Genomic DNA, 27628 nt, shown 5'->3' with positions numbered 1-27628 from the left:
GCAAACATGACGAGACAATAAAAACATGAAATAAAATTTGACAATATCTAAAGTGTATGGTGTATATTTTGTTTTAAAGGGGGCAGACTGTCTACTGTTGCAGTATTTAGGTGGAAATCGTGAAATTCAATGGATAATCAATTTTATGGCTTTTGTAAGGCCTTTTTCTGAATGAAATTATGCCTTCTGAATGCCCGGACTTCCTAATTAATTTTAAAAAGTGCTTTCCGTTGTGAAAGTTTGTAACTTTAATTGAGAACATAACTTTAAACATTCGTTGATTAAAATCAATGTATGGTTTACAGAAATTATTATACTTTGACCTCCTTATAGTGCATGTATTCTGTTTTTACCAAATCGCGACTGAGAACGCGGCTGAAAACGCGGCTAGATTTTAATTTTGGGCCCAATCCGCGGCTAGGTACTAGGTACTAGGTAGGTTCAGCCTGCTGCTACTGCTAGCTGCACAACGTGCAACACGTGTGTAATTCTTGTTTCACGCGGGTTACCGATACCCAGGGACTCAAATGGTGAATTATCATGACAAAAGTGTGCTTTTTCCGGTTGTGAGACGGCCTTCACAACATTTTGTACGTGTGGGACATTTTACACGTACATGTAGGTCTAGCATAAATGATGTTATGTTCCGGGAGAACTTCTGAGTCGTTTCGTATGATTTCCCTGGACTAAAGCCTGCAAAGGACGATCCATCCGTACAAGCCAAAAAGTACAAACATGGCTGTTGTACAGGAGCAGTCGAAGCGTGAGTCAGGTAGGCCTATGCCCGGCGTTTTTAGCGTTTTGGATTTTTGAATACTGCGAGGGGACCCGTTCGTACAGTATACAGTGTGTACACATGTAACATTTGTTGCGCCCCAACTATAGCATCAGTTCAGTTGGTTGGGACCGTCTCAGTCAGTGTGCATGTGCCAGCACATTTCAAATTCATCATAATTATTGTTTACGATCATACAATGTCATGTCATAGATGAAACATGGAGGAAGGACACATGAAGTGCCATATTTTGAATTATTTCAAGTGTGAGATGCATAAACTTGGATATAAAGGTTGCAAAATTTTCTATGGCGCAGTGCAGCGCGGACATCCAGGAGTTTCACGTAATTTTTTAATAGGGGGTAGCAACACTCTGCCAGTGAAAACATCGAGACAACTGCAATGAGCGTGTGCATACGCAGGGATCTGCCGCTGCCGGTCGGCGCCGGTCGGGCCCGACCGGCACGCAGAATTGCCGACCGCCACAATCTGCCAAATCAACTTTTCCGACCGGCACGTACATGTATTCCCGATAAGAACCCAAATAAAATAGCATCTTGGTCGAGGGATCGATCGTGAAGATTTAAAGATCGTGAAGAAACCGTAAAATTTCTTCGTAAATTTCACTTTGCACTGCCATGCATATCGTCTGCGCACCCACGTACGTGCATATGCAACATATCTGGACCAAATATTAACATGAACCAATAGGAGGCTTTGTTACGCGCAATGCACGTGTACATAGTGCGTAACGAATCTTTCCATTGGTTGGAAGGCCACACATACATGTAGGCTGGGATCAGGTCAACTCGGACCCAAACCAACTCGGACCCATTCCAACTCGGACCCATGCCAACTCGGACCCAGGACCAACTCGGACCCAATACTAACTCGGACCCACCACCATCTCGGACCCACAACCAACTCGGACCCACGTCAATTCGGACCCACGCCATTTCGGACCCACCTCGAGTCAACTCGGACCCACTCAGTCTCAAGGTTGCATTACACCAAATACGCGCCCGTAGACCGAAATAGCGCCGACTCTTGAACCTCGCGAAGAGGTTGGTCTTCATTTTTTTGGCTGGAAATTCAAGATTATGGCCAGATTGATCACTTTTCGTTTCAAGTTTATGAACTATTTTATTCGCCTTTTCCCGAAGATATCCCCCCTAATAGTAGTAAAACTATGCACTCATATGAATGTACCTGCCTTCCTCTATCCAAAATAGGCCCGCATTGTAGGGCTTTTTGTGAAAGAAATACTCTAATTCTATGATCCCTCGTGATTATGGCACGTCTTATTGCAGAAAATAAGAAACCGTGGGATCACAAAATGTTAATAATGAGCTCGCAAGCAGACATAAGACGCTTCAAAACCGTCTCGAAGTTTAAGCCAATAGGAAATATTCCACATTTTTATTTTAAAATGATTTGATTTGTGTTGTGACGTTAAATCTAGGCAGCATGCAGTGCAAAAGTGTCATTTACCAAATGCTAAAATGTAAAAGTGAACAAAATAAACATTTTCAACAAGTTAATTACGCTCCTGGGGTTGGGTCCGAGTTGACTCAGGGTGGGTCCGAGTTGGTCGTGGGTCCGAGTTAGTATTGGGTCCGAGTTGGTTGTGGGTCCGAGTTGGTTGTAGGTCCGGGTTAGCACTGGGGCCGAGTTGGCATGGGTCCGAGTTGGTCGTGGGTCCGAGTTGGCATGGGTCCGAGTTGGTATGGGTCCGAGTTGGTTTGGGTCCGAGTTGACTCGAAACCCATAGGCTTGCATATGCAACGCTCTCAGTGCGTGAAGATCGGAAAACCCCCTCTCCATGATGTACAGCGTTGTTTGTCCAGTTCCGCATTTTACCCAGTTCCACAACTTGAAAAGAAAATTTGGCTTAACTTTCAGAAAGACAAAATTGCAAATGACCCCATTCACACTTCGTTTAAACACTTAAAAATCTGGCAAAAAAACAATTTTACATGTACTTGCAAAACTGACAATCGACCGTGACTGTTTTTCGCCGCGCCGACCATGGTTAGCAACATTTTGTGCATGTATTTTCTGCTCGATGTTGCATAAAACGATCACTGCGATCGTTTTTTAAACCAACGATCGCACCACATTCGTTAGTTGTTGTTTATCCCATGGTGAAAATATTAACTCCGCAATTTTTTTATTCAAAAGTAACAGCATGATTTTGCCTTTTCCGTAAACGAGTTCCATATGGCAAGATACACGCGCTCAGTATGCACGTGACACATGGCCAGATGTGTCAGAAAAGCAAATGGCCAATCTACATTATGTTCATGTAGACTTTAAAATGACTGTTCAGAAAATCCCTGCAAACATTTATGAATGTCGTTATCCCATATGCATACTGTATGAACTTTTGTACAAAGAAAATAAGGAAAATATTCCGCCAAGATTTTGCATGTTTCGCCTTATTTTCAACATACAAAAAAAATGAAAAATGATTTGAATAGCAATTATCAAGATGTATTTTTGCGTTGGGGAGATGTTAATTATATATAACGGGTTTGCCCTTACCCAACGTATATTTATAAGCACTGTATGCTCAGTGCTTGTCCGAGAACTTGCGAAAAAAACCTCACAAGCTTACTCGGGTGGGACTCGAACCCACGACCTCCTGCTTACTAGTGCAGATGTCTTAACCACTCGACCACCGAGCTTGCCGGGGTCGGCTGGCCGGTCCGAGTCAAATGAAGCAGCGGGTACCGCGAACTATTATCAAGATGTATTTTTTGCGTTGGGGAGATGTTAATTATATATAACGGGTTTGCCCTTACCCAACGTATATATATTTATAAGCACTGTATGCTCAGTGCTTGTCCGAGAACTTGCGAAAAAAAAAAACATATAAATATACGTTGGGTAAGGGCAAACCCGTTATATATAATTGAATAGCAATGAAAAATTATGGGCATCATAGAGATAGAAATTAATTCAATATTAAAGGGATTTACAGTATAAAATCAATATTTATTTCTACTCTTTTTTTCTAATTTAATTGCCCGTCTAAAATTATCACCTCATCCTAGTTGACCAAAATTACAAATTTTCAATTTTTTTATTAAATTTCAGAAATTTCAGACATGAGATCCCTAATTCTAGACTGTGTATACACAGCTGAAAATACCCAGAAAGTGCTGTTTCCGGCCATATGGGGGCTTTTAGATTCCAAACATTTTCTGGTACGCTCCGCGCCAACCGATGGTGGCGCTCCGCTTAGATAGTCCTGCCGGCACTAAAACCATCCTGGGCAGAACCCTGCATACGGACTGATCAAAGAAAACATTGTGTAACCCGATCCTTGGACTGGCTGGTACGCGCGTACGTGGCCATGGTCGCTGTTTTCGTTGGCGGAGTAGGCCCTACCTGCCATTGGGACAGATGCTACAGTTGGGGCGTAACAATGTCACTACTGCCACCTGGCCTATGGAAACCTTAGAAGAGAGACCCAAATTTTAACTTTTGTATTCACTTTGGTAGGCCTAGATGACTATCATCCTCAACATGGCTCAACAACTGTTCGGTTGATGTTGTCAAAACATTAAAAAGTTCAGGGTTTTGAGTTTTTAACATGTTGAAGAAGATTATCAGGGGAAACTGTGAACTTTTATTTTATTATTAACTGTATGGTTGATGTTGTCAAACATGAAAAAGGTCAGGGTTTTGAGTTTTTAACATGTTGAAGAAGATTACATGTATCAGGGGAAACTGTGAACTTTTATTTAACGTGTGACACTAATGCCTACTCTCAGAACTGTGTAGCCTTTCGTCAAGGCCTTTGTGGCTGTACTGTGTTTATGTGTAACTGCAAAGCGGCTGGACCGGAGACCACATGCACGAGTGGCGCAGCCTCGACCTTTTCCAACTTGTCAGGAATGTCTTATGTTTTTCTTTATGTTTTAGCGGGGTAGCAAAAATACCAACCAATCATAAGCGAGGGGGTCAGCACACATTAACTTATTTTGCAAATTAAAAGTATACGAAAGATGGCAAGTGTGTCAAGTGTGTCGGGAGCCGTGAGTGCAGGTCATTTGTCTGAGCAGTATTTGGACAGTTCTATAGAATATGCATGTATGCTGCTGGAAAACTTTACCTTGCCGAGTTAAAACCATTGCATCGTTAGGCAATTGAAGTATCCGTACACGGGCGTGACATTTTCATCTTTACCCACGGGATATGGTAAGACTAAGAGCTCAATATTTCAAGCACTGCCGTTTTGCTTTGACCATTCAACCTTGATGAACTTCTACTTGTTAGTGTTACTCCAATGTCAGAACCATCCCCCACCAACAAGCATCATAGTTGTCATCTCACCGCTTATTGCCCTCTTGAAAAACCAGATGGAAACATGGCGTAAGCTTTGGAGTTGATATGCCATTTACATGTACATGTATTTGGGAAACTCATCTGCTTCAACTATTTACATGAAATTTATGAATAATGTATATCAGAAAGCTTATGAATAATTCAACACAAAAGCCAAAATCAAGTTGGAAAAGGCCTTGTGGCTGCGCCACTTGCCTGGTCTCCTGTCCAGTCGCTTTGCAGTTACACACACAGTCATGAAGGCCTTGACAAAAGGCTAAGAACTGTGAGGCTCACTCCATGTAGGCCTAGGTCAACTGTAGCGGTGTAATTGTACATGTAGTTGGGCAACTAGGACCTTGGGAAGAAACCCTTGCCATTTCAGATTTGAAACTCAACGGTGACCCAAATTACTGGCGTGCAATTTACCTTATTATACCTGGGACACATTTGCAATTTTGAAGTGGTCTGTTTATGTATTTACATGTATTAGTGCATAGAGCAAGGGTGAGTGGGCATAGAGCAAGGGTGAGTGGGCATAGAGCAAGGGTGAGTGGACATAGAGCAAGGTTGAGTGGGCATAGAGCAAGGGTGAGTGGGCATAGAGCAAGGGTGAGTGGGCATAGAGCAAGGGTGAGTGGACATAGAGCAAGGGTGAGTGGGCATAGAGCAAGGGTGAGTGGGCATAGAGCAAGGGTGAGTTGGCATAGAGCAAGGGTGAGTGGGCATAGAACAAGGGTGAGTGGACATAGAGCAAGGGTGAGTGGGCATAGAGCAAGGGTGAGTGGACAAAGAGCAAGGGTGAGTGGGCATAGAGCAAGGGTGAGTGGGCATAGAGCAAGGGTGAGTGGGCATAGAGCAAGGGTGAGTGGGCATAGAGCAAGGGTGAGTGGGCATAGAGCAAGGGTGAGTGGGCATAGAGCAAGGGTGAGTGGACATAGAGCAAGGGTGAGTGGGCATAGAGTAAGGGTGAGTGGGCATAGAGCAAGGTTGAGTGGGCATAGAGCAAGGGTGAGTGGGCATAGAGCAAGGGTGAGTGGGCATAGAGCAAGGGTGAGTGGGCATAGAGTAAGGGTGAGTGGGCATAGAGTAAGGGTGAGTGGGCATAGAGCAAGGGTGAGTGGGCATAGAGCAAGGGTGAGTGGGCATAGAGCAAGGGTGAGTGGGCATAGAGCAAGGGTGAGTGGGCATAGAGCAAGGGTGAGTGGGCATACATTACATTTATTACATTTTAACAATCTATTAATGGCCACCATTCTTGCATAATCAACCTGTCACTTGGGGTCTTTACTGCATGATCGATAAATCACCAGGGCCCTATTTCATGTCGCTGCTTACCGCAAGTGAAAAATCAGCGCTTACCATAGCAGAAAATTCTGTGCTTATGGCGAACATATTTCACGGATTAGCGAGGAATTTTGGCTTGTGCGCATGCATACATCCTGTACATGTAACGTAGGATTCTGTGCTTAAAGGGTTAGTGCAGAATTTTTCTGCTAGCGTGGTTAATGCAGAATGGAGATTGTAATCACAGAATTCTGTGGCAACCAGTGCCATGAAATTGGGCCCAGATCACTGAATGTTGCTCTGCATTCCTTTCTGATCAACTGATCATATTAATTACTTTTCTATGTGTACATGATGAACTTGTGGCTGCATGATTCTTTGGTGTATATTGAATGGATCTGGGAGTTATTTGTTGCAGTGGTTCTTTGTACATGTAAATGAACTTATTCCTTCACACAGGTCGTATTAAAGACAGCATGCAAAAGCGAATTCTTGATAGTTACACCCGTGCCAAGAGGTTACGCAAACAGCTTGAGGCACTTGAGCAGGATAATTTTCAAGAAGATCCCCAGGCCAACCTTGTCATTCCTAATAAAAAACTGCCACAATTTGATGCCAATGAAGGAGGTAAGTTAAAGGAAGGTGACACCGTTGGTTTACAAGATTTTACAAGATTGGCTGATTTAAGACGTTTAAAAGTTCGGGTTTTTTATTTTACTGACTTGTTCCCTGCTTGAGTTAACTGCTTTGAGGAAAATCAAGAAAAACATAGTGGCTTTTTTAACCGTCAAATTGATCGTAATTTATCTGGCATGAAATCCATAAACTACAGGGCATTCTGAGTGAGTTAAGAACATACTCGCAGGGCCTGTCTACAGATGAACAGGCACGACAGGTGATTTTGCCCTTTTAAAAGCAGTTTTCCATTGCCAATAGTCATCAGCAAACTTACATTGAATGCCAGTTTGAGAGTGTAGCACTCTGGATTCATGGCAAAATCTTTATTGAACATTGGAGTTCCTGCAGTCAACTTCATGTACTGTACATGTACGTGTGCATGTGTGATTATGCTTTCTGACCACACTTTTTCGTCCGTTTACACATCAATTTAAGGCTAAAAACCATTCTCAGTTTACTTACTAATGATAGTGGGCATAGAGGAAGTTATATCTGGAAACAGGCTTAACGTCTGGAAATTGTAGTTTTGTTAACGAAATTCGTCTCACTGTGGAATACACATCAAACTATTTCTACAAAAAGTAACAATACACGTACTCTACTGTATGTAATTACATAAATTATGCAACACCGCACAATCTTGGGTATCTTTAATGGGCAGCAGGCCTGGTTTCAATACTCAGGCATCAATGGAGGTTGCCTGTCAGATCAGAGGAGTCATTCGTGTGGGTGTAAATGAAGTTATGAATTTTTTCAAAAATGTTGAAAACGGAAAATCCTGATGCCTAGTAACTTGTCCTGCATGTGCAAATTCCACCCGGCAGCAAGTGGTTGATGTTGTCCACTCTGAACTCCCTTAAGTTATGAATACTCGGGAAATACAACCTTTGGCTTGCCTCACCAGCTACGATTTGTGAGTTCTTATTCCAGTTCAACTTTTCATCCATAACAGTTCCCGAGTTCTTATACATGTATTCAGAGAACTCTTATGGAAGTCTTACCTGAAATCCTGAGTTTCGGCTTTTTTGTGCACCTGCTGTATACAAACATCTGGGGACTTCTTACATTTCAGCTTATTGCCAGCTGTTTTCAGCTTTAATTTTAAGTGGTCACTCACACCCTTGAATTTACAACAAAAGGAAGAGAACCTTTCATACATGTATTTTCCCTGAGCTTTCTTCCTCATAGGAGTAGTACCCCACTTCCACCCTTCTGCCCAATTGTTTATTTGGGCCCAAGTTTCTTCCTTCTGCTTGTGTAACACAAGTAGTTCTTCTTTGAGAAGTCTGTTTCAGTTCACATTGTCTACTTTATCTATCTTTGTCCTGTTTCTAGAAGTAAATCAAATCACAATGATATTTCCTTTACTAGGCCAGTTTATGTTACATAAATGTACATGTACGTGTGTACTTCATGTGTGTACTATTTTCACATTGCAGCCCCAGCCAAAAAGAAGAAAAAGACACGTGGGGACCACTTCAAGCAGCGTTTCAGGAAGACTTTTAACATGTTAGTTGAGGAAGAGCAACTGAGCATGCAGGAGCCACCTAACTATCTGACAGCCTGCATCCCACCGTCTAAGACTCCTGAAAGGAAGTTCTGTGCAGTATGCGGATATCCTTTGATGAACAATTTGTCCAAAGTTGAACTTGATTGATATTATTTTAGGATTTCAATTTGACAGGTTCCACATTTTTAGAATTTTGGTTTTCATTGTGTTATTCCTAGTCCCAGCACTAGAAAACAACATTACTACGCACACATTTTAATTAAATTGTACACATGCATGATATCGTGAATTTTGCACAGTGTTTGTAGTTGATCTCTGATCCAGGATTCAGGCTTAAAGTATTTCAGTTTTACTTATCCAATCAGTAAAACATTAGAAGCTAAAGGAATATAACCCTTGTTGATCTTTATGTTAGAAATTCTGGTAAATCATTTTCATTTTGATTTGAGCTGTTGGTTTGATTTACTTGGGTAAAAGCTACAAATAAGTGCATGTTGAGAACCCTTCAATCCTCATTCTGACACAAGCTCACCCCTACCTGTTTGACACTACCATTCTCACCCCAGGGAAATTGTTTCACACTGGGGATAAAATATTCAACCCCCGGTCCCGAGCATGTACATATACACTCTGACACTGCTGTACATTGCCATGATTGTGGGATAAGACCTGGACCTGATCCTTCATGAAGGGGATTTTTGTGTTAAACTCCACTTTGAGCCCCTGATTCATGTACGGGTACAAACTGATAAGCAACCACCTTTTCCTACTGTTTGATAATTTGTGTTAAGCTTATGCAGAGCAGCATTCAGTCAGCAATTGTTAACACCTTAATGTAGCTACTGCACATTTCCTTCCAACTATACCTGTGTGAGCTGTGGGGCTAGATACTGTAGTGTCAAGTGCCTAGGTACCCATCAAGACACAAGGTGAGGATCAAATAATTCCTGCTTTTACATGTACCTTTACATGTACCCGTACATAGAGTATCACTTCAGTCACTTACATGTATGAATTCAAGCCTGTGCCTTTACTGGAGTGACCATGACTGATTGATTTGTTGATAAGAATGATCCTTGCACTACAAAAGCCAATTTACAAAACTTCATGTGATAGAGTAGCTCTATTTCCGTCGCATTTTGTTACAAAGTGATTCAGCTACTATGACACGTTTCAGGCCATTTAGATGGCCCAAGTTGTGACCAAAATTAAAATAGGGTAGTTGTGGTAAGTAATCACGATTGTTGTTGGTATTTTTGCTTGACTTGATACAGGAAACAGCTTTGTAAGGGTTATGAAATCTTAATTTACTAGTGAGAGAACTTTGAGAGTTGCCACATGGCTCAAAGAAAATAATGAACTTTCAAAACTGTACACAGAGCTGATTTTATTACAAAATTGTAAACAGAACATCCTCTATAAAAGCTTTGATTGTCCCTACTATCAAAGATGTTCAATTCTATATCTTTTTATGTGTAGAATGTATTTACATGGCTGCAAAACTTCATGTAGTAAATGATAAGTAGACTAACAAGGAAAGTAAGGCCAAAGTCTATTTCCACGAAGGTCGAGGTTACTCAAGTTCCATGAAATCATGTATAAAATGATACTCAAGTTAAATCCATCAAATTCACTTATGTGTATTTCTGGTTTCTTGATTTACAGGTGCTTGAAGTGGACCGTATAACTTCAGTGACATTGTCATGTTAGACCAAACATCATGCTGTGAACTTACATGTACGTGTACATTGCTGCACATGTCTTGACCTCAGCCTAATTCAGTGTAGAGGTTTTACATGTCATGCAAAGTCTGGGGCCTTAAAGACAAAACAGAAGAAACCATTATGGACCGGATATGGTGCATGTATGTGATGGCTATTGTCCTGGCTTTGTAGGTGCATGTACACTGTAGCCTTGTATTGCTCAATGCCAAATACATTCAGAGAGGCCGATGAGTGGCTCCTCCACTGAGATGATCCATAGCACAGCACGTACATTGTAGTTGCTGACTGAGCTGTCAAATAGATGTCTGCGGTATCCAGTGAATTGGGCTCATCAATAGGAATGTCTCTGGATACATGTATATGCAGACGAGTCCAGTGAGGAGTTTTAATGCACTATCCTGAAGTTGCATTTCTGCACTTTGGGAGAAAGAACGTTTTGTTACCAGTATTTGTTGAGGTCCAAAGTGTAATAAAAGTCCTTTCAGCAAATTCCACAACTGGTGGTATCGTATTTTAAGCAGTCCTTCTTTTCCTTTTTCCGTTAAGAATGAGAGTATGAAACATGTACATGTACTTTCTCCATAAATGTTGACTGTCTGGGTCAAAATTCTTCTCTTATGTCAAACCTGGACTTAACTGCTCCGCTGTGCATTGGAAAGACTTCACAGCCAATGGCCTGCCTATTGAAAATCATCATGGATAAAGGTTCCTTTAAAAGTAGACTGTAATGATCTACATGCACCCAGCCGCACCTTTACAAAATGCTCACGATCTGTACTCTCTGAAGACATATATTATAGTAAAATTTTTGTTGCTATCATTATAAACACAAAGGGTTCATGCGGACCTCCTTAAATGAACAGCCATTTTCTTCTTTATGTTTTGCCTGGATATGTCAGTATCAGTACAAATGGTGAAAAAAATGAATAAAATGTATTTAATTATTGTTAATTACTGTTTTTCAAACACCCCCCCCTCAAATCTCCGACAAATGGCGTGACGTATGTTTAAGAACCCACAAATTGTAGTCTGGTGCCATTTGGGCCGTCTGAAACTCAGAGTAAGCGCGCACGGCTTCCCTGCAGCGGCGTATGTGGAAATATCATAGCCTTTTCCGTTTGCGCTTCTCTAAGGCTCCTCTTCGTTTTTCTGTTTTTTCCTTTGACTTCTCACTTGGTACGAATATCGTCAGCACTGCATCCAGTTTTAGCAGCCCATTGAACTTCATGCAAAATGAATCTTGCAGGCTCAAAATATTCCGGCTTGAAGTGGTCGCTGCAGAGTTTCGAGCTCGGCGTTGGTCAAGTCCACTTGGCTCGTGTAAGCTTGACTTTTGTGGACCAAATTTTGCGATATTTCACATCTTTTGGGAAGTTATGCATGCTTGTGTCATTTTTAGAAGTATTTCCACAACCTGCAGCAACACACCTGGTTGGCATTTTCCTGAAATATCACCAGAACATCGGCAAGTTGGTGATCTCGAAGTCGTACTAATACGATAACGCGCTGAGTTACAGTATCGATTAAAGGATCGTATTTAGCCAAGATATATAGAATGGAAAAGAAACATTGTGGGACTAGTGTGCTTGAAGCGTAAGTATCCGTCTTAAGGCTGGCTGCTTTTATTCATTAAAATTTACCGTTCTTCTTGTAATTTGTAAGACTGTAGAAATAACATTTTCCATCATTTAAAACCTTGATGTGCTTTGAGTCCTGTTCAGTTTCTCTTCTGAGGAAGAATGTGGATTGTGCTGATTAAAATAAATGTGACCTGCTCTAGAAAAATGGGTAATAAGTTGCCAGATTCAGGTTATGAGTTTTTGATATGGCTGGATTTTGTACATCGTAAGCTGCAATTTGATACATGAATGACCCCTGTAGTGCACTGCATTCTGGAGATATATAGACATTTGTATATCCACATTTTGGATTCAGTAAAAGCACTTTTCGAGAAAAAGCTCAGGAAGTGTGGCACTTGGAAACGTAATGTTTTGCAGGATTTCCTTCTGAATGATTAATTTTTCATCTTTATTCACCAGTATCGATGTTTGTAGTCACAAATTCTGAAAATGTAAATGTTATAGAAGCTGTTAAAGGAAAAATCACAAAATCACGTTTTGAAGAAATGTTGCCCTCTCCAAATAGAACAGGCCATAACATGTTTGGGCATTGCGCGACTTATTACACTTCGCAGAGTGGGTTACAAATGCTCAGCTGCGCAAGGGATATGCTGCTTGGTGGTCATGATTAAAATGCTCATAAGTGTGATACTTCTGGCCATCGGGGCTCGACCTGATTTTCATTCAGTTAGCACTCGGTACTTTCTAGTTTCAGACTAAATTATATGTACATTTAAGAGACATCCTGGAGCAAATTGAAACCAAAAGACTTGGGAATGAACCCAGATTACTTCCAATATGAAGCATTATGAGGCCTAGTCAGAGGTACCAGTTGTTGAGGAAGGTCAGCAACAAGACCTACATGGAACAGCTGCTAATGCTTGTACAAACTCCGGTTAAGTGACCCAATGTCACCCAATGGTATGGACACAAACCATGCAAAGGAGGCGTATCTCTTCACAGAGTGGACCCCACTATCAAGGGAGTGAGTACAATAACCTATCAATGAATTGAGAAAGTTGAGAAATTGGTACAATAATTCTCAGAAAAGATCTTTATTGATTCAGCTCAAAATTAGAATCTTGTAATGGTCAGACTTTTTTGTATCAAATTATACACCTCACAGGGGTATATTGTCAAGTATGTCTAAAAGTTTTGGTGTAAAGGAAAGGCACATTCTTCAGGTGACACTGGTGTGTCTCATGTAGGCATACAGAGACTACCATTCTCATTATTCAAACACTTTCACACTAACTCTTTTCAAAACCAATTTGCAATAACTGTTCACCATGCAAAGCTTTTAGCATACAGTTGATGCCTGGTGGGGTCCATGGTGTTTTGTACACGAGGATATACATGTAACCAGATAACTACCACCAAAAACGCGAAGCCAAGGGTGCCATTTGCCTCCAAGGATGTACAAAATCCATGGATCCCATCAGCAGGCGACAATTGTTTTGTTATTCCACACTATCAGATGATCCAAAGGCGAACAGCAGCTTTACTGCAGAACAATACTTTACCAAAACTGTCATTTAATGAAATTGTCAACAACTAAACTTAGTTGTAGAAATTAAATTCAAAAGTACTACTTTTGTTGAGATGTCCACAGAAATCTTCTAGTACTGGTATCTCTTTGGGGGATGTGGCCTAGTGGTTAGAGTTTGTAGCTTTTGATCATTGGGTCAGGGGTTCAAATCCAGCTGCGGGTGGCAACGTGATCTTTTGAAAGTCGCCCCATGTGCCTCTCTCCACCAAGGAGTAAATGGGTACCTGTAACTTTAGGGCAGATATGGTTATTATATTTAGCCATTTGTGCCTGATATGGCAGCATCAGGCTAGTATCGGCCCTGGGAAGCTGAGATGGACTTAGGAATGTTCAGATGTTGTGAGCCCTGAACCATCTAAAGATTAAACATATGTTTTTGCATGTGTAGTCAAAACTAAAAATGAAGAAAATTTATATAATGAGGTAGTATTGTTCCAAGTTTCAGCAGTCTATCAGGCTACCTGTCTGCCCTGGCTGGGGCTACTTCATACATGTAGGAAGATAATATACTGATGATACACTGTGGGCACTTCCATGGGTCCCCTACAATGTTATCATCCCCCATATTCTGCCACACCTTGTGGTCTCCTAATCCAGAAGAAACTGTACAAAGACAGCATAGTTTCATATCACCCATTTGATACCTCAGAGTTATGCGTACACAAGCCTGCTTAAATTAGCTTACATAGAGATTATGCATGTACATGGAAGCCATCTTTCCAGTAACTGCTTTTGTTACGGAGGGATAGCACAAAAGGTCTACTCGTGTGTATCCCTGTGGAGCGAAAGCTCGTATCAGAAAAATGGCTGCCGTGCACAACCTATATAAAAAGAAAGATTAATGAATAAGTTGTTGCATAAAAAGGTTCCATCCATGATCACAACTGAAAGATTGAGCGTTGGTTTCTACCATTGGGAATGGATATCAACAAACAGCAGAACTGTATGGTGGCAATCCCCAGTCCTCAGGCACAAAGTCCTTTAATGAAGACAGGATCAAGTTGGCATCTTTGGCCTTTGTCTGATCTAACCTGGGATCAGGAACAAGGATGACTTTCATACCAGCTGCATGTGCAGATAATACACCATTGATTGCATCTTCAAACACAAGAACCTGCAAAATAAAAACATCACTTAAACCTACAATCATGCATTCGTGAAACAATAAGGCCTTTCTACAGAAAGAATTCCACCCATTTGTTCATGCAGTGGTACAGTGGGTCACGGGTGAAGGAATAGTTATGTTCAATGGTTTTCCTTCTATGAAAATCTCTCACTTTTATGGAGCAAAACTACATGTATCTACCCTGCAAGTATTCCTTCCCCAACAAAGAGGAAGGATGTTGGTGGAAACTGTTTCCACTATGGATGCATGTAAGGGCGTGCACTTCAACAAAAGCTGGTGGCCTGTGCCAAACACATGGGCCTGAGCATCAGGTGTTGCATTCCCACGAAAGGATCATTCCCCCCCCCCCAAAAAAAATGGAAAACCCAACCAAAACAATATTTGTATACATGTATTTGGTGATGTGAGATTGATCATTAGGACTCATTATCAGCCACTGCAGTACTGGTTCATCACATTAGCTCTGTCACATACAGTACTTGACATGCTCTCTCCCTACATGTATTCTTTGTCCATCCACAGGAAATTGCAGCTAACATGTTTTTCCAAGCACTTACTTTGTCAGTGGGCGGTATATCTCCCCCAAACCTATGTAATGCTACCAAGTAGGGGTCTGGTGCAGGCTTGCCATGTTTGACCTCTGGATCATCTCCAGTGCACACTATATGATGAAACAACTTGAAGAAGTCACTATGCCTCTTGGTCTTGAGTTCAAACAGTGCACTTGGGGAGCCAGTTGCCACGGCAATGGGAATTTTATGCTTGAAGAGATGGCAAACAAGTTTCTCTGCTCCTGCAATATTCAAAACAAAAGAAAACATTAAAGAATGTCGTCTATGTTCAGAGTTTGAACTTTCACAAAAATGTTTTTTCCTGACTTGCCATACTTCTTATAAATTCCTGTATCATTATCCTTAAAACTTTCACACAAAAGATCACAAAATTTTAAGGTCAGTTTCACAATATTGACTACTTATTTGACCTTCATAACCTTCATAACTAGGACCTTGTCAACAAAAGGTGGTCAAAGTTATGTGTAACATTCTCTATTTTTTACTCCATCAATGTACATTTCCAACACCTTCAGTGTTGATGATTTCTTCAAATAAACTTCATGATTTGCAATTATCCCAGATATTGCACAAGTCTGGGAGTAATGCATTTCATACCAACACTACAGGCAACTGAGTATCCATTGCAACAACAAATGCAAACACTCCAATATGTTATGTTCATCACTTGAGCTGAAATGTACATGTATCCACAGCTCTGTCAGTGCTATGCAATTTTCTTATGACTTGATACACTGCCCTAGCTGTACCACTTGGGCATTCAACATCCCCTGGGATATTCACAAGGACATTGACAGCAGTTTCGGCAATCTTTCACAGAAAGATTTCATGCATCTGGATGATTGTTGTCAGTCACATTCAATTCAACAACATTAATTTTCATAATACCATGTATGGGATATGACGAATATACATATAGGAAATTATGACAACAAAATAAATTCAAGGAGTAAAGATGCGAAAAAATAAAGCAAACAAGAAGAAGCTGTATGGCCATAATGGAGGCATTATCAGAAAGACTAGGTCTTGCACACATGCCTTGAAAAAACCAGGACAAAACGGGACAATCGGATGGGACAAAACAACAGACATTACAGTTTAAAGACAGAGACTTAAATCTTACCTGCGATGGGAAAAATGAAATTAAGTGAGGCACCATAGATTGCTCATGACAAAAATGGTATGATTGAATATAGAAGAAGCTATTCTAGATAACGGGAGACAAGGTACTGTTTGAAGGAGCTTTTAAACCAAGCCAGAGAGGTCTGCGATTTAATACTATTATTGATATTATTCCAAAGACCTGGTCCATGAAATCTAAGGGTGTTAAGAGAGTAAGTTGTGCGTGTACGTGGAAAAAAAAGGTTGGGGCGTAATCTAGTATCATGATCATGGATGTGAGTTATTGAGGTGAAATAAGAGGACAATGCATTAGGGCAAAAGATTGTGCATATACTTGTACATGAAACATCAATTTGCAGTTTGTTAATATCCTTGAGTGTGAGAGTGTGCAGTGAAGCAAATAGCGGTGGTGTATAGTCTAGTGGTCCTGAAAGGGTGCAAATCCGAATGGTTTGTGAAGTTAAGCGTTGCTTGAGTGTGCCCCAAACAATACTACAATAGCTTAAGTTAGGTAGGATGAGTGCATTATAAAGGGATACTAAAGCAGATGGTGGAAGAAAAGCGTGAAGTTTGGACAGAACGCCTGTGTTACCAGAAATAATTTTTGAGATTGAAGAAATGTGATCATTCCAGCAGAGTTTGTTGTTTAAGATCACTCTCAGAAAATTTAGTCGAATTGACAATAGAGACAGGGATATTATCAATGTAGACAGGAGGCAATACAGAGGGAAAAGAACTGGATTTACGGAAGAAGATACATTTAGTTTTGTTGGGATTCAGGGACAGTTGATTGGATTTGAACCAAGATGAAACTTTGATGAGCTCACTGTTAACAGTTGATGAGATAAGGGATTTGAGGGTGGAATTAGAGTGAATGATCGTGGTGTTATCAGCAAATAGGAGAAAAAGATAATGACGGGGAAGAATTCTGCCGATCGTTGATACAAAGCAGAAAGAGAGGTGTCTTAACTCAAGTTGGCCTAGAGGCATTTCATGTATGGCAAGAAATGCATTGGCCAGAATCTGGACTATTCCTCACATAGAAACTGTTCAATCATTTGAGTCTTGAAACATACATGTACATGTATGCCGACAAGGTGAAAGTAATAGGATCAAGGGCCCAAAGTATGACAGGGGTTATGCACAACAGCCATCTTCCTGGTCAGTGCTTCTGTTATAAGGGATATGCACAAAAGGTCTACTCATGTGTATCCCTATGGAACAAAAGCACCGACCAGGAAGATGACTGACGTACATAACCTCAATAGTAAATATGTTAATTGATCATTCTAAGTATTTTTACCACCAGTAAACCATGCTGCTAATTCAATCCTGTTTACATATTATTCTACATGTCTAAAAAGACAACATAGATTTGTTCTCAATGCAATTTAACATGATGTGTACTATTCTGTCAAGTGTTATGTAAAATCTTGTATTGCACCCAAGGTTAATTACTTTCTAATTATGGCCCTCCCCGTTAGTAATTATTTACTGTATTATTTACTTTATTAACGTAAAGTCTGCTCTAAACTTGGAGATGTATGACCTGGCATAAGTTCTGCTGCTGGAAACACTTCTTGGCTCTTATGATTCAAAAGCCTGATCCACTCCTCTGGTGTTATGTTCATTCCTGTCTCACGGATGACTATTTGTGCTGACTCTATCTCTTTACGTCCCATCAGTTTCTGCTTGAGTTCCCATGTGTATTCTGGAATGCCATGCTCTTGGAAAATCTCTTCATAGATAACAGTGTAGAGTCTTTCTGTATCTGTAAAAAAAATTGGAAGTTCACATAAAGTTAACATTGGAACAAGAGGGATGTGTTGAAACGCAAATGCCCTATGAAGGCTATGAAACTTGTGACTAAACCTACATTCATAAATATCCGGCAAAAAGTAGAATAAAATCACTGGAAATCCGTCCAATGTCGACTTCTTTTAACTGTCTGACTAAAAAGGTATTTATACATGGGAATAAATATCGGCTCAGGAGACTGAATGCTGATAATGCCCGAGCCGCAGCGTCCATTCTCCTGAGCTGGTTTTAAACACACATTTCAGCCCAGCAAAGCACATACTTATTCCTTATATTATTGAATGGGATTCTGAAGGATATCAAGCTACGCCAACCTGCATACATCATGCCAAAACTGAAGTTTACATGTCAAGTCCTTCTGAAGTTAAAATTGTTTCTTGAATTCACTGGATTATGCTAAATGCACTTCTGGGTTCCTGACAACCATAAAAAGTCCAGTTTTAACCAGGATCTTCATTTATGTTATTTTCTTAAAATCTTCAGATATCACCTAATCATACACCAACCCTAGGTAGACTGAATATGATTGCTTGTCAGTATACAACCTATTGCTCAAGCAGCCAAACCTGCAACCATGGAGGAATAAGAACACCAAACCATCCCATCAAATCCTGGTGCCACCTAACATGCCTAATGTGGATCAATAATAGTAAAAAATACTGTGTTCGTTGAATGGACTCGGCAGGTTTTTTATAGTACTTTTTCTTGTTTGCTCTTACAGGAAGGTACAAATACATATATTTAACCTATCAGCATGCATCTGTGGCAAAAAGGTATCACAAAAATAAAACATATATGACTTAATCTTTTTCATTCTTTATATTTCACTAAATTAGCCATCAACCGCTCAATAGGTATACATGTAAATATCCACCGATGTACACATGTACGTGTAGTTACCAGTTTTTAACACCCTATCCATACACGTACACAATGATGGCCATACCAGCCAACTCTACATGTACAAGTTTCTTGTCTCTCTGGCAAGTATCTGGTATAATACGCTTTATGAGAAAACTTTCAGGAGTCTGTACATCAACTTTCAGGAATCCCCATAGGCCTAATACTATGAAATGCACAGCTCTTCTGTTTTCATTTTTTGCTGTTTGCATGTACACATGTGGTTGGATGGTTTCCTTTCCTCTATCTACCCCTCTAATACATTGCAAACAGTGCATTGGTGCAACTGCAGGGTGTCTCATGTAACTTACATGTTGTAGGCCTAGGCCTCAAAACAAAAACTTGCCTCAGATAATTGGATCAAGAGGTTAATACCAAGTGTTTTTTGTAAAAAGAATTCAAAACGTGTTCACGTGAATTTGAAGAAGTCAGTATCCCAGATTTTATTTAAATTTAACTCAAAAAAGTCTAAGGCCTATTGCTCTAGATCTATCTGTCATGTCCTTTGCCATGTTTGCCTGGAATTTAAGTTTGACTGCACTTTGGCCTTTGCCACGCCATGCTAGCAAGCTCAGGTAACATGATCTTTTCCCGTTTAATTTACCAAGCAAGAGCCCATCCATGTCGAATATTACATGTGTAATTTGGGATTGTTCCGAACTCATTTTGACGTGCAGTGTGGACATAGAAAATGGACATAAATTTAATCAACACGGCTGACTCCAGCTCTCAGATATTAGTAGTCTCACCACGGCGCTGTACTGTACGTCTGGCCGTAAGGTAAACAGACGATCGTTAATAAGGTGCAAATGCACCAGACTATATACAGCCAAGTTGTTGCTTCACTCTGCTCTAGTTCCCCGTCCCAGCCAGGTAAATGCATCTTCAATATTAACAAGCTGACCAATCACAGTGTTTGTTTCTCAGCCATGCAGTGGAGCGCCGGCCGTTTTGAATTGGTACGGTACAGCTACTCGCCAGACAAACAGTAACGACTAACGTTGTCGTTTCCGAAAACCGCAACGAAATTCTGAAATGCCAAACTTTTCAAAACACAGCATGTTTCGCAATTAACGATTTTAAGGAATATTTTTGCTCGTTGACTAGAAAATGGCTGCATTTACTCCTGCAAACATGGCAAACATGACCAACGAATTAAGCGATGTAACTGCAAGTTCTTCAGTCAGTATGTCGGTTACTTCAGTTCAAGACCAAGATGCAGGTAAAACTAAGCAAAAACTAGTACTGTATCCCCACTGGCCGGCCCCTAAACTGTGGGTCCGACGTCTGCCCCACTCCAGTTCGTGGGAGCGGGGCGGACGTCAGACCCCACAGTTCTGGCATGTCTGGGGGGTAAGCAAAAGCATGAAAAGATTTGCTCCGTAAACATGATAACAACACTACTCCCACTGTCCCAGCAGACATGCCAGAGTTGTGTAGTTTGTCGTCCATGTTACATGTATGTCCACCATGTCATGCATGTCTGTCGCGGTCCCACGGACGCTCGCTCGGTGGACGACGAACCACACACACGACAGTTCATGACGTTTACCAATGCAGTATTACTGGGTCTAACTTAGTTTAACCCTAACACCCCTCAATCCTTCACCTGTTGGAGGACTGAGGAGTGTTAGGGTTAATTTATTGGGCCTTGGCTACAATGTACATATACATGTACCTGTAGATAACGGTGCAGGAAACAGTTCGCATGATAAGCTTTTTCCATTCCGTATATATAGATTGTGAGTACAGAGTATGCCTGGTTGGGGAGAAGACAGTAGACAATCAGCAGCTTCTGCAAGATTTGCAGGTGGGTACTACATTATTGTCAACATTTAAGAAAAAGTTTTTAATGTTATCTGGTCTCATTCTTAAAATTGCAAGAAAAATGTACATATGCACATGTCAGAGGTACCGGTAATCATGACAGACGTGAAAAAAGGTATGTGTACTTGTACATGTACACTGTATAATTCCCACAACACTTTGTATGAGAGATCATAAATTCAAATACGTACATGTACATTTGTGCTCAAAATTATTCATACCTTCGCAAAATAACATACTTTTCTAAATTGTTCATTTATAAAAGCTACATGTATTATGTTGGTACTTCCACTATATCTTTGTAAGCTTTCTGCATGTCTCCTGTGGGATGTTGGCCCACTCTTCCTTGGCGAAAGCCTCCAGCTGGGTCAGGTTGGATGGTCTTCTGGCCATCACTCCAGTCTTCGGCTCTCTCTACAGATCCTCTATTGGATTTACATGTAGGTCAGGACTTGGTCATTCCGGTATGGCTACCACTGACTAATATGAATAATTTTGACCTGGAGCAAAAAGAAACCCGGGCCGTATCAATTATTGTGCAAATGAAGTTTAGCCAATACACATGTTGGTTTGTGTATTGCGACAAATAGACAAAAGACATAGTGGAAGTACCAACATACATGTACATGTACAGTGATAGCTTTAACAAATGAAGAATTTAGAAAAGTATGTTATTTTGCAATAATTGCACAACTGTACAGTACATGTACATGGTACAGGTATTGAAAGAATGCAACAAAAGGATAACAGATTGGTACACACAAATAAAAACCAGTCCACTGCCGAGTTTGTGACTGCAGTTTGAAAATTCTTGCCAAAGCTTGTAGAGCGTCTTCACTTTAGGTTAACCATTGTGCAGGGCTTTGGAAGTCATGCTCATGTACATGATGTACATTGTATGGTATGTACCGTATATGTACATACATGTATACATCTAGTCTTTAAATCTACATGTACAGTGCAGTTGTTTCATAGTCATGCCACCAGACTATGGAATTATTATGCGCTCTTGTAGAAAAGTTTGGCATGCACCTGTTTAGTCTTGTTTAATCTTATATGCAGAAATCATGAAATCAATCGTGCAAATCAATGCAGAAAATATTCTTTTTTCAAATGTACATGTACGTGTATAGGGGTAGTAGAGACCTCAACTTTGGCTTTTGAAATACTGACCTGTCTAATAATTTCCTCAATGGGAATTTTGGAGAATTTTTTTCTGCCAAAGAGTGAGTGAAATCAGTTCAATAAGTCTAATTTTATTTTGTATTTTTTTCCTGCAGTTTATGGTGTCTGTACCGGTAGTTTTTGGAGAAAGTCAAACCCATGGTTTTGCCACATTTACTTATCTTTTGGTTTAAAAAAATTTGTAAAATGTACTTGTAATTTAGGTCCTTTTGTTTCCCAACTTGCCTTTCATATCTGCATGTGAAATGAACAGACAAGCTTTCCCGGCAGGCCAGATTCTTGCTGTATTCATTTACTTGCATATGGTTATATTTTGTTGAGTCATGTTGCATTGCCTTGCAGACTCTTAGCTTGCCATTTACGACATCAGAGACAGGTATAGAGAATGTGATGGAGCCAGCTGGAGTTGAAACCATCTTTGTTCTGGATGAGTTTGAAGGACAAGCATTTGAGAACTTAAGACGCAGTGGCTGTAAAATACTGGGACCTCCTGTCACGTATCAATGTGCTGCCAATAAACAGGTTTGTCTAAACAATTGTAGTGTTGCAAAGTGATCATGGTGTATACATGTAGGTGTCGGTAACTACAAGAAAGACAATGCTTGCTTGCTTGAGGAATATTCATTGTGAAAGTACAGTATATGTACACATAGAAAGGATGTGCGTGTACACATTTAGAGTGTACTACATGTAGATGTACATTGTAATTGACAAGCTTGCTTGCACCGCTTGTGTGTACAAAATATGTATGTAGTGTACATGTACATATATCAGTCAATTTTTTCTCAAACTTCTTCACTTAACATTATACAAACACATTATTAGCACATTTTTTATTTTGTTTTGACTTCCAAAGATTTATAAGAAGCATGCTTTTAAAGGTTTGGTTTTTTTGCCGTAGTTTCACAAGATTGGCGATTATGGGGTACATGTATAAGATTTACACAGCTTTCATTCCAATGACTTGTTTCATGCTTGAGTTACGGCAACTGCTTTGAGAAATGTTGAGAAAAGCACAAAAGCATTTTCAACGAACCTCTAATTTATCGTGTGCCAATTCCATGAACTACAGGGCGTTACAGTAAGCGAACAACACCTGCAGGGTCAGGGTGGAGAACAGACATGACAGGTTCTCTTTCCCTTTAAAAGAGCAGTTTTCAACAGCTCTTAATCAGTTCCTCGGAGTAATACATCTGTTCAACAATGTACACGTACATGTACTGTAGCTCTGTGGATTCAAGGAAAGAACTTCATCAAAGAATGAAGCATTTGTACATGTATGCAGTGGACTCTTGTCTATGACACTGATACAATAAGTATTGTCATGTTACTTGTACAAGACCATCAATGGAAGTCTAAAACTCTATTCTGATTTGACTAATTGATAATTATGGGCAAAGTGGGAGTATTATATATGTAGCTAGAAACATGGGAGGTTTAACGTCTGGAAATTTACTTTTTGTTGATGAAAATCCTCACGCTATGCAGTTCGGAGACGGCCACAATGTTTGGACTGTACCATTATGCTTTTAGGATGATTTTGAGTGAGCAACTTTTGCTTGAAGAAATCCTTTTGTTAAATAAGAGTTAACTTCAAACTGGTCTAAATTATACTTTACTTTATACCCTACATTTAGTTTCCTCAAGTTTTAGTTTACTTTGCATTTGGTGAATTTATGCTGGTGAGTTTTTAGCCACTTTTAGTATTACCAGTACACGTACCTGTTTGGACTCTCACATACATCTGCACACACTACATGTACACGTTCATGTACATACAAAACTCAGCCGTGTGATGTGTAAAATAAATCAATTAAACGATGGTCAGCCAACCATCGTGAGAAAAAGAGAATGAAGTTCTTGTTTTCTTAAAAATAACAGCATTCTGGGCAGAAATACTTTACAGATTGACAGAGGCTGTTATTTACATGTACGGTACCTGTACTTCCTTTCAAGTGAAATCTGTGTATTTAATGATTATACAACAGTTCCATTTTTTTATTTTCCAAAGATGTAACCTACATGTACCTATATGTACATGTACCTATACTAATGCATGCTAGTTACATATTGGTAATAAAGTGATCAGAAGAAATTTAAAAAAATTTTAAATCCAATTTAAAAAGTCACAGCCAAATTATGCACAGTGCATTTGCGTGTTGCATACATAGAGCAAAATTAAAGGATCATTCACTGATTGTGCAGTGCATTCGCGTGTTGCATACATACTGTACATGACATAGAGCAAAATTAAATGATCATTTACTGATTGTGCATGTAGGGTTTTGTGTATCAGCTTTGTTGATTGTGTTTTGGCCTTTTGTTTTAAAATACAGATGCAAATACATGTATGCATATAGTCATACAAAAGCCAAACAAGTTTTCCACAGGTCTGTGCACAAACACGGATGAGCCCAGCAGCCATCATTAATTTTGTACATGAGTCAGCACTTTAGTCTATATACTGTACATGTAGCTCTGTGCCATTACCACACTCCCTTCATTGACTCCTGGATAATAATAACTGTCTTGTTCTGTCCATAGCCTCTGCCCTTTACTAGTCGACCCTTGTACTGCTGTCACATGTCTCAACTTGTTATTTGCTTCACTGGCTTTGTTGAGAAGGAAGAACTGAAGCGTCTTGCTGAGTTGGTTCATCATATGGGAGGCAGTGTTCGTAGAGACTTCAGCACTAAAGTCACTCACCTGGTTGCTAATGCAACCACTGGCAATAAATTTAGGGTAGGTTATATATGCCTCTAAATAGCTGTGCTTCCTAGGATTTTGGCTGGAAACTAGACATGTACTTGTAACAGTTGTCATATTGAAGAATAATAGGACTCCGTAGGGCAATGGGTAATTATGAGATATTTGATAATGGCAGTCATACTGGACCTTTTGCCAGCTCTGGGCAGGCACACAGTACTAGGCATGCATGGTACATGGTACATGTCCTGAGCGTACGCACAACTGTGACCAAGGACCAGACTATCTGGGACCACCAAGCATCTCAATGTCTTCCATTATCCCATAGTTCTGAAGTTGTACAAAATGTATGTAAATTCTTATGCATGTCTTCATGCTGTCCATTCTTTGTTAGGCATGTGTGCTCATTACTATCTTTATTACATGAACGTTATATACGTCTTATTACTCACTCGCAGGTAGCAGTCAGTCTTGGAACACCTGTCATGACTAAAGAATGGATTTACACAGCCTGGCAAAATAGGCATGATACACAGATATCTGCAATTACAGAAGCCATGGTGAGCATTCTATCCTATATGTACCTTGTTATCAAGGCTTTAGAAAATGTACGGTACAGGTCATAATTTTAGCCGACACACAAACACGTTTACCGTGTCAGCGTGTATTGAGTCAAACAGACATGAAAGGAGTTAACTGCAAACACAAAACACGCTGACCCCTGCATAACAGAGAAGGCCGACACTGCAATCTGATCTACTGAGTATAAACATGCACATGCTACACGTAAACCCAAGAACAGCCAGGCATTTGTTGACCAGAGCAGTCATTTTCCTAGTTTCCCACAATGAAAAGTATTCAGTTTGACTGCAGCTCAAGTTATCTTCAAATTCCATGGAAATGTTGTCAGTAGTTTACCTTGTATGTAGCAGGCATCACAAAATCATTTTCAAAGATAAAGCGTTTTTGTTTGTTCATACAGAATCGATGAAAGTGCCATGCTGACAACACTTTTGGTTAATTTCCTAAATTAGAGAAAACTATTTTGTTAGAAATTCACAAAATATAAACAGGGTTTGACCTTGCCGGTCCGCTAGCCAAATTTCAGTCAAGATGGCCCCCACAGCGGCGATCCTAGCATACACACTTGAGCTCAGTGTGTTCAAAATTGCGTGAAAATAATTTCAATGTGAGGTGGGGATTTTTCCCATCAGTTTTCGACCTTTGAGCTGGAAAATTACCTAAAAATCACTCTGTGACAATATTAGGACCAAACTGAACGGCAAAGATCGTAGTGAAACAAAAGGTTGGGTCACACAAAAGTCAGGTCTGCACTAGCGCATAGCGCTAGTGCTAGGCTAGTGACGTGCATGCACAAGTTGCACACAACGGATAAAGTAGTGCCCATTTGAACTTCATATGCGTGTCGTGTGACGTGTAAGAGCTGTAGCTTTGCATTTGTTAGCACTGTTTCAAAATGAATATGCTATACACTTGTTTTGATATATGATTGGTGGTTGGGATAAAAGCGCTCGGGTGGTTGTACAAATGTAGTTTCGTGATAGCTTGGTCTCGGCATGATCTCAGCAATGGTTGCAGCACATGTGGCATGGTAGCAAATGAAAAAGTCAAGTTAAATTTATGCTAGTTCAGTGGGTGTTTTTTTTTTTATTTACTGGAACTCTGATACATGAACTAAATTTCCATAAAATAAGAAATACTTCATTGTAAAATCAGCTGGTTATAATAGTTCTGTCTGAGGAATGGATTTCTTTCATGGTTAATGTTTATTTGTGAAAAAAGTTTTCGCGCAATCAGGAATTGCTTAAAACCGATCTAGCATTAGAACCAGCTAGAAAAGTGTCGTCGTCACTGCACTCCAGTCGATCCCGTGAGTTTAAAATTCAAAGCTTACATTTGGGAAAAAGTTTTGTAGTAGCTAATTACACACGTCCGACTACTGGTCAGTTAATCACTGAAATTTGACATTTTGTAGATGTAATCTAGATGTGAGTGAACAACTTTCGAGATCCAAAACAAAAGAAAATGGCTGTGATAGTGATACATATTTTGATACTTCAAGATGGTCATCTTGCCAGCCAAGCACTACACGTATGTGATTTCCCTTATTCAGTACACTGCCATGCAGTATACATTGTACACATACATGTACATGTGCATATACAAACACTTGCACAAATACACGAAGCTGGAGCGATGGCTCTGTGTGTGCAGTGGTTCACTACACATTGTTGGTCACAAGCCCTGCCGAGATAATGAGGTCCAGGGTCAGCCTTATCGTGCTTTGGACCAGCAGTGCACGGTAAAGCCGCAAAGCGTGTATTGAACAGTGGTCAGGTTCACTGATCGTGTTAGCGTGTCGGCTATTATTCTGACCTGTACTGTAAGTCATTATTCAGGAATGTACAAAGCAAAAATGAAAATTCTGGCTCAAACATTAGCATGTTAGCCCATTTTAGCAATATACATGTACATATGGTAGGAAGTACACTGTACATTGCTTCATGTAATACATAATGGTATGTACATGTATGATCCTTTGTTTGCAGCTGCAGTATAAGATGCCACCATTCTTCCACTGTGTGCTGTCCTTTGTTGGATTTTCTGCAGATGAGCAAAAACACATGGAAGAAGTTACTGTGACACAAGGTAAATACGTGGCGATTGGAAACCAAACCTTGATAAATGGTTGTGCTGTCATTTATAAAATTGACAGGATGTGGGAAACTGAACATTAGATGAAAGAGCAACTTCAAAATGTTTAAATGAATATGAACAATGAATCTACAAACTTTTTTTGCAAAAATCTGTCATAGCATTCCCAAATCAGTATATACATGTAGATAAAGTTGCAGATTATACAGTATTTAGTCCCAA

The 27628-nt window shown here is 40.1% G+C and overlaps 3 protein-coding genes across 4 annotated transcripts in view; 2 read left to right on the top strand and 1 right to left on the bottom strand.

Moving 5' to 3' along the window:
* The first annotated feature begins 383 nt into the window (after positions 1-383).
* LOC110983240 (zinc finger HIT domain-containing protein 1-like) lies at positions 384-12006 on the top strand. The gene is made up of 5 exons (XM_087145488.1): positions 384-772; positions 6854-7021; positions 8512-8688; positions 9433-9511; positions 10248-12006. Exons 1-5 carry the CDS (start codon positions 736-738, stop codon positions 10267-10269), a joined length of 483 nt encoding a protein of 160 aa, XP_087001614.1. The 5' UTR covers positions 384-735; the 3' UTR covers positions 10270-12006.
* Positions 12007-12956: 950 nt separating this feature from the next.
* On the bottom strand, positions 12957-19874 carry LOC110983229 (pseudouridine-5'-phosphatase-like). Of its 2 annotated transcripts, none has more exons than XM_087145487.1 (4): positions 19762-19874; positions 17844-18065; positions 15158-15393; positions 12957-14588 (listed from the first exon to the last, which is right to left on the bottom strand). In XM_087145487.1, the coding sequence occupies exons 2-4, from the start codon at positions 17974-17976 to the stop codon at positions 14400-14402; spliced, it is 558 nt and encodes a 185-aa protein (XP_087001613.1). In that variant the 5' UTR covers positions 17977-18065; positions 19762-19874; the 3' UTR covers positions 12957-14399. The 2 variants fall into 2 exon arrangements, with proteins under 2 accessions (XP_087001613.1, XP_022098003.1); XM_022242311.2 differs by having other exon boundaries at positions 19617-19833.
* Positions 19875-19973: 99 nt separating this feature from the next.
* The window catches only part of ect2 (epithelial cell transforming 2), a 30003-nt gene continuing 22348 nt past the window's right edge, over positions 19974-27628 (top strand). Inside the window, exons 1-6 of the mRNA XM_087145486.1 lie at positions 19974-20234; positions 20752-20822; positions 22367-22546; positions 24569-24770; positions 25193-25290; positions 27301-27400. Coding sequence (XP_087001612.1) covers positions 20123-20234; positions 20752-20822; positions 22367-22546; positions 24569-24770; positions 25193-25290; positions 27301-27400 — 763 coding nt within the window. The 5' untranslated portion in view covers positions 19974-20122. The remainder of the gene's footprint in view (positions 20235-20751; positions 20823-22366; positions 22547-24568; positions 24771-25192; positions 25291-27300; positions 27401-27628) is intronic.

This window comes from Acanthaster planci, linkage group LG14, assembly GCF_054643075.1.
Source record: "Acanthaster planci isolate LZ-2023a linkage group LG14, COTS_SCS, whole genome shotgun sequence".
Taxonomy (NCBI): Eukaryota; Metazoa; Echinodermata; class Asteroidea; order Valvatida; family Acanthasteridae; genus Acanthaster; species Acanthaster planci.
The sequence above is the reverse complement of the archived record's forward strand: the minus strand, read 5'-3'. Positions and strand labels throughout refer to the sequence as shown.

Coding starts and splice junctions, on each gene's coding strand:
- LOC110983229 (XM_022242311.2), bottom strand. CDS start 19,698: ATGTCCACACTGCACGTCAAAATGAGTTCGGAACAATCCCAAATTACA. Junction 18,066..19,616: donor CATGGATGGGCTCTTGCTTG/GTAAATTAAACG, acceptor TTTTTTTTACAG/ATACAGAAAGACTCTACACT. Junction 15,394..17,843: donor AGCAGCAGAACTTATGCCAG/GTCATACATCTC, acceptor TGAATATTGCAG/GAGCAGAGAAACTTGTTTGC.
- LOC110983240 (XM_087145488.1), top strand. CDS start 736: ATGGCTGTTGTACAGGAGCAGTCGAAGCGTGAGTCAG. Junction 773..6,853: donor GCAGTCGAAGCGTGAGTCAG/GTAGGCCTATGC, acceptor TCCTTCACACAG/GTCGTATTAAAGACAGCATG. Junction 9,512..10,247: donor GGTACCCATCAAGACACAAG/GTGAGGATCAAA, acceptor CTTGATTTACAG/GTGCTTGAAGTGGACCGTAT.